Source organism: Stenella coeruleoalba (genome assembly GCF_951394435.1).
Source record: "Stenella coeruleoalba genome assembly, chromosome: 16".
In the NCBI taxonomy this organism is placed as follows: Eukaryota; Metazoa; Chordata; class Mammalia; order Artiodactyla; family Delphinidae; genus Stenella; species Stenella coeruleoalba.
In genome coordinates, this window is record NC_137162.1 from 19,086,974 (window position 1) to 19,098,878 (window position 11,905).

At 37.9% G+C, this 11,905-nt stretch overlaps 1 protein-coding gene across 2 annotated transcripts in view; it reads right to left on the reverse strand.

The window, feature by feature from the left end:
• Window positions 1–11,644, reverse strand: part of PDCD4 (programmed cell death 4) — a 29,829-nt gene extending 18,185 nt beyond the window's left edge. Inside the window, exons 1-3 of one of the 2 annotated variants that reach the window (XM_079899385.1) lie at window positions 11,507–11,644; window positions 4,916–5,023; window positions 48–308 (exon numbers count right to left, since the gene is read on the reverse strand). In XM_079899385.1, coding sequence (XP_079755511.1) covers window positions 48–308; window positions 4,916–4,958 — 304 coding nt within the window. In that variant the 5' untranslated portion in view covers window positions 4,959–5,023; window positions 11,507–11,644. Of the gene's footprint in view, window positions 1–47; window positions 351–4,915; window positions 5,024–11,506 lie in introns of both variants that reach the window. The other variant, XM_079899384.1, reaches the window with a different exon arrangement.
• Between the last annotated feature and the right edge of the window lie 261 nt (window positions 11,645–11,905).

Below are 11,905 nucleotides of genomic sequence, written 5' to 3' on the forward strand. Positions count from 1 at the left end.
AGATAATATTTTTTCCATTTGTGTCTTTGGACGTGGTATATACTAACCTTTCTTTGGTAGTCCCCTTCCTTTCCCAGATCTGGATCGCCTATCTAGCAACCTTCCCTTTGGACTGGTTGGTACAGTTACTCCACTTCTAAGGCCTTCACTTCCGTTATCACTGACGGAATCGCCTCTGCCGGAGTCCCGGGACGAGTTTTTCCGTAGCCGCCTTTTCACCTTGGCATTAATTTTAGCTTCATTAATGGAGGATGCCGAAATCCAATTTCCATTTATCTCATTCTTTATTTCCTCAGTCCCAGCATTTTCTTCATCACCAGAAAAGAGAGAGTCACTTAAATTATCAGGCTCTTAAAAAGAAAATGAAGGAAAAGAATTCTAAGTATTTTAACCATCTACTGCTATACCAGTTATAGTCATAAGTTATACCAAGTTGAATCACATGAAATTATCATTTTTGTAGGTTACAGTCACATATTGGCAATTTCATATGGCTCAGTCCAATACATGACAACAAACTAGTAGTACTTTTCACATTACCATGCCAAATGAACTAAGGCACTGAATGTTAATGAAAAATTTTACTGAAAGCACGTTATTTCATGTGTTTGTATCATAAAACCTTCGTTAATATAAACACCAAATACAGTACAAAACCTTTGAGACTTTTATGAGCTAAGACAGTCAAGCAATTGGAGATAGTAAGAAAAGACTAAGGATCTTTAGGGAAGGTAGATAAACTAATATTTACAGAATGCCTATTTACCAGGCACTAGGCTGGGCACTTTGTCATTTATCCACAAGTTTGAGAGCTATTTACTACATTATTTATACAGATAAGGAAACTAAGGCTAAGACTGTTTAAATAACTTGCCAAATACCTCATAATTAATTGTGGACACTTAGAAAATAGTACTAATCCAAAGAGCATGAAAGGCATTTAGCAAATACGTGATCATATACGATTACTGTGCCAAACTGCTGATGCTTCACTGCTTTCAAAGAAAGCCATCATCTCAAAGTTCTAATTCATCTCTCCAAACCTGACTCACACTACTTACCAATCTCTGAAAATCTTCCAGACTGTGTAAGATTTGTACATTATCCCCTGAAAGACAGCAACATTAGGAGTTCCCAAAGGTCCTCCATTTAGAATGTCATCCTCACTGCTCTTTTCAGTTACCAAAATCCTTTAGGATATACAGCTGGAGTCTTACTTCCTCCATGAAAACTTTCCTAACAATTCTAGCCACAATAACACTCATACACTGCTCAGTTACCACATCATGGAAATCACTTTATTTCTTTTTATATGTCATTGCTTTTCCAAATAAGTCATAAGCCTCAAAAGAGGAACCATGCTTATACTGTAGTTTTTGTATCCTCAGCACCTAGCAGAGTATCCTTTATACCATCAACTCCAATGTCAATGGAGATCAAATGACATGGAGACACTGGGCATTACTCCAAAAACTTTTTAAGTCAGAAAGCTACTGAATTAGTTATCCCAAGTTTTGTTCATTATGACTCACTCAACTCAGAGCTGAATCCCTCAAATGTTTTTAAATATTCCTAATAATTAGGATGTATCAAGTCTATATGCGTGGGCTTTAACATGTTTTTTTTAAGTAATAATATGTAGAAACTAAAAATTTTTTAAATCAACCTATAAAAAGAAGCACAGATGTGTTAAAATCTTTACAATTCTTGACAAAAAGTATGAAAGTGAGTAACAAACCCTGTGGTAATCAAAAAACAAACAAAACATTAAGTAGAGCCAAATTACTTCGGCAGTCTCATAAGTAGTCTGCTGCCTTCAGTCTTCAAACCGTTCTCCAAACTGCATGGAGACTGATTTCTCCCACTGAAAACCCTAGGTATTCCTATTGGGTCGAAATGAAGTGTAAACTCATTACACTGCAATGTTAGGTCCTTCATGATCTTGCCCCTATCACTAGAATAGCTGCTGACCACTCCCACATTCAAATGGTCAGAGCTGAGATTTGATACCATAGGTAGATGATGGGGGAATTAGTTTGTCAGAGGAATACAGGATATATTAGAAAAAAAGAGAAATTATAAAATGAGAGACTAGCTAAGAAAATGTTGCAGTATTCAGTCACAAACTAACTGGAAAGGGCAAGGTTAATAACTTTGGGGTAAATAAGAAAGTGACACTTTCAAAGAAAAACTAAAGGGCTTTCAAACAGAATAAAGAATAAAATCGTGTTTTAAAAATTTTTAGACTAGGAAAGGAAGCCAGTGTTAGGAGGGTCAGTTTGAGACATCATCATAACTAAACTACTATGACTAGTAGTAACAGCAGTAGCAGTAGTCAGTCATAATAGTCGTATTACTTCTTCTATCATTACCATCAGTACTGTTACCTACTGTATCAGGTTCCAAGCACTTTACATACATGGTCTATAATCCTCACAAAGCTCTATAATGAAGCTGTTTATCCTCATTTTTCAGAGAGAAGATGTTTCATAGAAAAGTTATATATCTAAAAAGGACTGTGGCCAGGATTCAAACCCACATTTGAATCTTAGACGACTATAACTATAGAAAATACAAAGCTAGAGTACAGCAGAGTGGTGACAGCTAAAGAAATAGGCAACAAGGGAATGAATACAAAGAGAGAAAAGAAGAGGAGGAAAGGGAAGGAAAGACCAGAGATCAGACAAATCAGATGGCATTTCATGTAAGAGTGGATGACTGAAGAAAACATTAAACATCTACCTCTAACATATTGCTTTCATTATTCTACAATTAAGGTAAGCTGCCACAACTGATCCAGAAGATAAAGGCCTCTCTTAGAATGCTTTAAAATGTCCCTCAGAGTACTAAAGTATTCAAGCAATCATATGTCCTACACTTCAGTTTCTTCTCTTCAACTATTTTAATATCCTTTCAAATACACATTTATGTATCTACAACAGTAGACACATCTAGGTATATTTTATATATTAGATCTTATAATTTTTAACCCATGTTTGTATCAACTGCTCTTTTATATTCTGCTATTCATACTCACCTAAGTTTTGGGGTTCCATAACCACCACTGATCTGACTTTAAGAAGACCAAAATTAAAAAGATAAAAACCCTGAGTACAGAATCTGGTGACTTCTTTTCTACTATGTACTAATTCCCTCTTTCTGAATTCTCTGACATCTCAATAACCAGCCCAACTTATATTACATCACAGTACCAGATGATCACATTTTCAATTACTGGTCCACTGAGTTATATAATTAACAATATTAGCTCATTTTCATTTGTGACATACATAATATGTGCTATGAGCATGACACACATGCACGGTATCTCACTTAATCCTAACAATAAACCTATAAAGAGGGTATTTATAATCCCAGCTTTATACATGAAGAACTGAAGGTCAAAGCAAATAACCCACTTTCCCCAAGTAACAGAGATGGTAAAAGTAGAAGTTGGAATTAGTACACTAGTCTGTCTGACTTGGACTATTTGTTACAGGAAGCATTTATTGCAAAGAAGGTCTGCCTTAGGCTCATCGAAGTACTGAAGTATTTAAGGAAGTACTCAGCAGAGACATCAAGAACAAGATTAAAACAAGGACTTGTTATAGTTAGAAAACAAAAAGTATAAAACTTAGAGCTGTGCCATCTAATAGAAATATAATGCAAGCCAAATACGTAATTTTAAATTTCTCAGTATTCATATTAAAAACTAAAAAGAAACAAGTAAAATTTATTTTAATATATTTTATTTAATCTAATAGATCCATTATATCAATTCAACATGTAACCAATAGAAAAAATTACTCAGGATTTCATCTCTTTCTTTCATACCAAGTCTCTTGAAATCTGGTATGTAATTTTGTACCTACGATACATCCCAATTCAGGTAAGTCACATTTCAAGTGCTCAACAGCCATATGTGACTACTGGCTATACCAGACAGTGCAGAGAAGAAACAATTACCTATCTGTGAAATATATTCTTAAATTTTATTATTACCATTCTCACCTCAATGAAACAGGGACATGATACCAATTTGTAATCCTAAAAAACAAGTACTCATACAGCTATTGTATATAAAGCAGCACCAAAATAATCATTAATTATTGTAATTTTTTCAACTATAATTTTCTAGTACACTTTAAATCAGGTTCGTAAATACAAAATAGCAAAGAAGTTTCAACTTCAAAGTATGCATTCAGATCAAAGAAAACTATGTAACTGGACACAATAGTGAATTAAAGTCACTGAAAAAATGAAGCTGTAGTATTAAAAAATGAAATACGTTAAACATATTTACAGAGATTTTTTCAATATTAACCATCAAGCAAAGAATTATCTAAAGTGTACCAACATGAAAAGTTCTCACTCTTGAGACTATTTCAAAATCCTAATTAACTCTCTACAAAGATTACTCTGAAAACTATATATACATTTTAAGTGATCTGAAGTTATTTAGCTTTTGGGCATATTCCACAAAACTGTTTTTATGATAATAATGTACTACTGAAGCATTATGGAAAATCAGGGGAAATACACAGTTAATTTGTAATATACAGATTATTAGTTAGGAAAGATATCAATGATACCAATAGTTTATATTATAAAGACCACTAACTAGCTCATGTGAGAACAGTAATGAGCAGGTTCACTATTCTTCTCCTTTTCTACACCATATAGTTTATTATGAATAGTGGAGAATAAACATATGAAATGTGAAAGGACAGGCAGAAAAATACAACATGTGATGAATTTCATAAAAATAAGAATCACAAACTTGATTTTTAAAATATGACCTGTTTTCTTATAGCATGAGTAAGATGGTTTTTAAAGTAAAGAAGTTTTCATAAAATTTGGTATGGCCTGAAACTTGCTCACAATACAGTCAAGGTTCCTTCAAGATATTATTTACCTGTAGGGTTTACATTCAGTATCTGCTCGTTTTCTACATCCATCGTTCCTTAATTTCACTTCCACTGATTAAATTACCAAATGGAACTCTTCCTCTGGGATGTTATTTCTTTAAAAAGGAAAAAAAAAAAAAGCTTCAACATCTTCCAAACCAATATAATTAACGTAAATTCAATTTACTTACTCAGACTGTTAAAAAAAAAATCACCACATAATTCCATTTTTTTTAAAGTATTCACTTTACTTTCAAAGAGCTTCCCCTAATTAACATTTGGTTTCAATCTTCTTGATAAGTTTATCTGTGTCAAAAAAAAAAAAAAGCCCGTATTTCTGAATGTGCCAAAGCACCCCTTTAACTTGGAATTAAAAGATGTGTTTGCTACCATACGACCCAGTAATCCCACTACTGGGCATATACCCTGAGAAAACCATAATTCAAAAAGGGTCATATACCACAGTGTTCATTGCAGCTCTATTTACAATAGCCAGGACATGGAAGCAACCTAAGTGTCCATCAACAGATGAATGGATAAAGAAGATGTGGCACATATATACAATGGAATATTACTCAGCCATAAAAAGAAACGAAATTGAGCTATTTGTAATGAGGTGGATAGACGTAGAGTCTGTCATACAGAGTGAAGTAAGTCAGAAAGAGAACGACAAATACCATATGCTAACACATATATATGGAATTTAAGAAAAAAAATGTCATGAAGAACCTAGGGGTAAGACAGGAATAAAGACACAGACCTACTGGAGAACTGACTTCAGGATATGGGGAGGGGGAAGGGTGAGCTATGCCAAAGCGAGAGAGTGGCGTGGACATATATACACTACCAAACGTAAGGTAGATAGCTAGTGGGAAGCAGCTGCATAGCACAGGGATATCAGCTCGGTGCTTTGTGACCGCCTGGAGGGGTGGGATAGGGACGGTGGGAGGGAGGGAGACACAAGGGGGAAGAGATATGGGAACATATGTATATGTATAACTGATTCACTTTGTTATAAAGCAGAAACTGACACACCATTGTAAAGCAATTATACCCCAATAAAGATGTTAAAAATAAAATAAAATAAAATAAAATTAGAAAAAAAGAAAAAAAAAGCTTCAACATCTTCCAAACCAATATAATTAACGTAAATTTTATTTACTTACTCAGACTGTTAAAAAAAAAAATCACCACATAATTCCATTTTTTTTTAAGTGTTCACTTTACTTTCAAAGAGCTTTCCCTAATTAACATTTGGTTTCAATCTTCTTGATAAGTTTATCTGTGTCAAAAAAAAAAAAAAAGCCTGTATTTCTGAATGTGCCAAAGCACCCCTTTAACTTGGAATTAAAAGATGTGTTTGCTACCATACAACCCAGCAATCCCACTACTGGGCATATACCCTGAGAAAACCATAATTCAAAAAGTCATATACCACAGTGTTCATTGCAGCTCTATTTACAATAGCCAGGACATGGAAGCAACCTAAGTGTCCATTGACAGATGAATGGATAAAGAAGATGTGGCACATATATACAATGGAATATTACTCAGCCATAGAAAGAAACAAAACTGAGTTATTCGTACTGAGGTGGATGGACCTAGAGTCTGTCACACACAGAGAAGTCAGAAAGAGAAAGACAAATACCATATGCTAACACATATATACGGAATCTAAAAAAAAAAAATGGTTCTGACGAACTTGGGGCTGGACAGGAATAAAGACAAAGATATAGAGAATGGACTTGAGGACACGGGGAGGCGGAAGGGTAAGCTGGAACGAAGTGAGAGAGTGGCATGGACATATATACACTACCAAATGTAAAACAGATAGCTAGTGGGAAGCAGCCGCATAGCACAGGGAGATCAGCTCTGTGCTTTGTGACCACCTAGAGGGGTGGGATAGGGAGGGTGGGAGGGAGATGCAAGAGGAAGGAGATATGGGGATATATGTATATGTATAGCTGATTCACTTTGTTATAAAGCAGAAACTAACACACCATGGTAAAGCAATTATACTCCAATAAAGATGTTAAAAAGAAAAAGATATGTTTGCTATACATGCTTATTTCAAGTTAAAGGAATATATACACATTCCAAACTTTTTAGGAATACCAGGCCTCATAATTAATCTGCTATACATAGATATTGATTAGTTTGTTACCAATGAACTCTAAGAACTAGTACTCTAAAATGCAAACAACATGGTTTTGGTTAAAAAAAAGACATGATTGACTTATTTTTCACACTAAAACATATCTGAAGGCAGATAAATCTGCCATTTTATCACGTAGGCATCTGTAATTACTGTTCTAAGACTCTGAGATCAGGAGAAATTTTTTAACATCTTTATTGGAGTATAATTGCTTTACAATGGTGTGTCAGTTTCTGCTTTATAACAAAGTGAATCAACTATACATATACATATATCCCCATATATCCTCGCTCTTGCATCTCCCTCCCACCCTCCCTATCCCACCCCTCTAGGTGGTCACAAAGCACCGAGCTGATCTCCCTGTGCTATGCGGCTGCTTCCCACTAGCTATCTGTTTTACATTTAGTAGTGTATATATGTCCAAGCCACTCTCTCACTTTGTCCCAACTTACCCTTCCCCCTCCCCGTGTCCTCAAGTCCATTCTCTACGTCTGTGTCTTTATTCCTGTCCTGCCCCTAGGTTCTTCAGAACCTTTTTTTTTTTTAGATTCCATATATATGTATCAGCATACGGTATTTGTTTTTCTCTTTCTGACTTACTTCACTGACAGATTCCAGGTGCATCCACCTCACTACAAATAACGCAATTTTGTTTCTTTTTATGGCTGAGTAATATTCCACCATATATATATATATGCCACATCTTATTTAGCCATTCATCTGTCGATGGACACTTAGGTTGCTTCCATGTCCTGGTTATTGTAAATAGACCTGCAATGAACATTGTGGTACACGACTCTTGTTGAATTATGGTTTTCTCAGGGTATATGCTCAGTAGTGGGATTGCTGGGTCATATGGTAACTCTATTTTTAGTTTTTTAAGGAACCTCCATACTGTTCTCCAAAATGGCTATATCAATTTACATTCCCACCAACAGTGCAAGAGGGCTCCCTTTGGGAGAAATTTTTTAAATCAGCATTTTCTATAATGAGAGAATTACTTTTATAATCTGAAAAACCCATTTTTTTTTTTTAAATCTTACCTATTTAAGAAAGGAATAAGTACAATGACATTAGCATCTCTATATTTTAGACCTTGGTTTCAAAATGGCTTAAAAATTATTAATGCTGGAAGGTTCTGGTTGATGAAATCAGTTACCTTTTATTTAGACAATTAGTGATAAAAAATCAACTGTTACTTGTAAAAAAAAAAACCACTATCAAAATTTTCATAAAAACTATCACCAGAAGATTTAACCAAATGCGATTTCAGAATCTCTCTGGAAATATTTTTTAAATAGTGGTTTAGAGTACTTAAGTATTTATCTGTTTAAGAATTTATCTGTTTAGGTAACATAGGTTAGATGTAAGTCCTTCCGGCCACTTATAATCATTTCCCCAACAGTGTGACCTTTTTTTAAGATATAAAGTGCACAAATTAATAAGAATGACTAATAAACTAATTACAAAAAAGCATTTAGTTTTTATATAACACAACCTACTGTTAGTTGTCATTTTAGAAAGACGATATGATGCCTCCTGAAACTCAAAGGGAAAACTGACTTTTAAATTCCTCAATATATACCATTCTAACATGTTACAAGTTTTACAGCCCTTTTCTCCAGAAAACTTCTCCTTTCTCCTACCAACTTCAGATTTAGGGGGAAAAAAATGAACCTCAGAAATAAGTACATAGAGATAATGGACATATATACACTACCAAATGTAAGGTAGATAGCTAGTGGGAAGCAGTTGCATAGCACAGGGAGATCAGCTCAGTGCTTTGTGACCGCCTGGAGGGGTGGGATAGGGACGGTGGGAGGGAGGGAGACGCAAGGGGGAAGAGATATGGGAACATATGTATATGTATAACTGATTCACTTTGTTATAAAGCAGAAACTGACACACCATTGTAAAGCAATTATACCCCAATAAAGATGTTAAAAATAAAAAAAAGATATATATACAAAAATAGTTTGTAAACATAAACATTTAGTATCCTCCAGGACTGAAAATGCCTTATTTGTTTCATTTCAGTATATGAATTACATGTCATAGGAAAGTGAAAATGCCACATGATACGTGTGTGAGATTTTTAAACTGGAGTTACATTTAAAAAATCATTTTCATTCTTGATACAAATATGATCTTCAAGAGAATACTTTCTGAAGAACCTAACTAATAAAGGAAATGATTATAACTAATGTTTTAAAAGCCCTTTATAATTCAAAAAGAATTTTACACGCATTATTTCATGTACCTCTCAGAACAATCTTGAGGTAGGAACTCCACTTTGCATACAACTAAACAGATTCAGAGAAGGTAGATCACTAATCTCTCCAAAGAGAGATAGCTGCTCACTGGAAGAACCAGGATTAGAACCCAGACCTTCTAAATCCACTACTGTTTGCACAAGTTCAACGCAAGACTTTAATATCCCACAGGAAGACTCTTTTCTAGGGTTAACAGAGAGAAGCTTACAAAAACACAGACCCCTACTGTTACAACAAATTTTTAAATACTGCTTTTCAAACACTAAAAATAATACCTAAACTATTACACAAACGGCAGGCAAAGAAAATTATCAGGTAATTGACTACAAATAACTTACCAGGTTTGTTTTTATTAAATAATTATCACAACAACAAGAAAAAGTCCTGTCTGGGTCTTTCGGCAATGATAACACATTCAAGAACTCAGGCACACTTGATAGCAACACAGGTGTTTTAAAAGAGTTTACAGAAAGATAAAGATGGGCTCCCTGTTTTTACTCTCTTCAAAGTAATGAGGGTTTCCAGTTACTTAACAATCCTTAAAATTTTTGCCCCAAACTTAAATGTAAAGCAAAAAATCTAAACTCCACATCCTTCATACTAAACCATAAAATTAATTTTCAGTAAGAAAACAAAACTGTAAGTTAGACAAAAGGCTGAAATTAAACATTGTTTTCATTTCTCCAGTGTGTTTCACAGAAACATACAATCAGAAGTATTCAATTGCCAAGACATTTACTAAAAGAGTCTGGCTTTCCCACCCCACCTCCCCCCAAAAATCTATTTCCTGAAATATACCTCATAAACCACTTCAACATTTTTTTGGAGTCAAGTTTAGGCCATACATTAACTACTACTTGTATTCATTCCAGGGCTACAATCATAGCTAACTAGCCTTTTAAAACAAAATCAGCTAAAAGCATTCGACCACAATGATGCAAAAATAAGCAGGAAAGAAAAGTATCATTTATTTTTGCACTCCTAGCAACCATGTTTCCTTTCTCATTACTACAACAGAAAAACCAATCAAAATATAACTCAAAGACGCTTGCTGAGATATTAAGGAGTTTAATAAACCTGGAATAAAGGAAAGTTAAGGGCATAAATACCAATAATTTACAACACATCTGCAGTGGTCCTTTTTTAAAAAAAAGTGAATGGTGGTTCCTAAAAAGCCTTACATTAGTAAGAATGCCAAAATTCTAAAATTTAACAGTGAAAATGCAACAAAAACACAGGCGGTGACTTTATATTCCCCCAGAGGAAGGTGCATTTTTAATCATTTTAATCATCTGTAGATATCACACAGTTGCTAGCTATGCGGTCAGTTCTCACTAGGGTGTAGGGAGACAGGCGATTTTGACGTCTGCAGTTTTGAAGCTCTTGGAAAAACAAACACCCTCCCCTTGAACACTGCAGCACCAAATTGACAAATACAGCCTATACAGCAAGCGTTTCACAGAAGGGGGCTCCCTTCCTGCCTTTGTTTTCTCCTGGAAATTTCATTTAAACTAAACAGCGACCCTTTAACCGACCGGGGGGTGGGGGGGGCGGTCTGCGAAGTACGTGCAGAGCCCGGGCGGCGGGCACGTGTCCGCCTCCCAGAAGCCGCTCCCGCCGCGGCCCGGCCCGCTTCCCCGCCGCGCAGGCCGGGACTCTCGCAGCACCCATTCAAGGCCGACCCCCGGGGGATGCTGGACCGGGGCGGCCGGAGGGCCGGGTCTGGGAAGACGGGCCGGGGGCCCCAAGGAGGCCAGGGGGCGGGGAAGGCGCAAACCTTCCTCACAGGATTTCAGTCAGGCCAGAAACTCGCCTCCAGACGCCCACCCCCAAAGGAAAATATAAACTCGGCCTTCTGGGGGACGAGGAGCCCCTCGCCGGCGAGCGCCCCGCGCGCCCCTCTAAGCCCGGAGGGGGTCCGGGAGGCGGTGGGCCCGCGCCGCCACGCTCTGGGCCCAGGCCTCCCCAGCCCGGGGCGTTGGGGCGGGCGCGGCTGGGCCTGCCGAGCTCCAAAGAGGCAGCGGACCCCTCCCCGACGGCTCGGACCTGACCTGGCCGCGGCCTCCACGCCCCCTCCCCCTCCCAACGAGCGGCTGCCTCCGAGAAGAGGCAGGGGCTGCGGGAGAGGTCGCAGTCGTCCCAAGCGCGTGAGCCGCGCCGCCGCTACTGACCCCTCAGGCCGCCGCCGCCGCTCGTCCACGTCCCTGGTCCGCCGGCCCCGACACAGCACCTCAGCCCCTGCAGCCGCCTCGAAGCGTCTCGGACCAGTTTCGCTCTGTTTTTGTTTTGTTCTACCCAGTAACACGGAGGCGACAGGTCAGCGTTTATTGGCCGAGGCGAAGAGCTCTTCTGGCCAATCGTGGCGGTAGAGCGGGAGTTGCGGAGGGAATAGGAGGGAAGTGAAACGTGGAAAGCTGGGCAAGGGCGCGGGAGGGCGCATGCGCGTCGGGCTCCGGGGCCTGGCTGGAGCGGGAGCAAGAGCGGGGAGGGAGGCTGGAGTGGGGGGAGGCTGGGAGGTGCGGCGGGATGGAAGTGTGGGAGAATCGGGCTGCGGACTAGGCTGAAGCCGC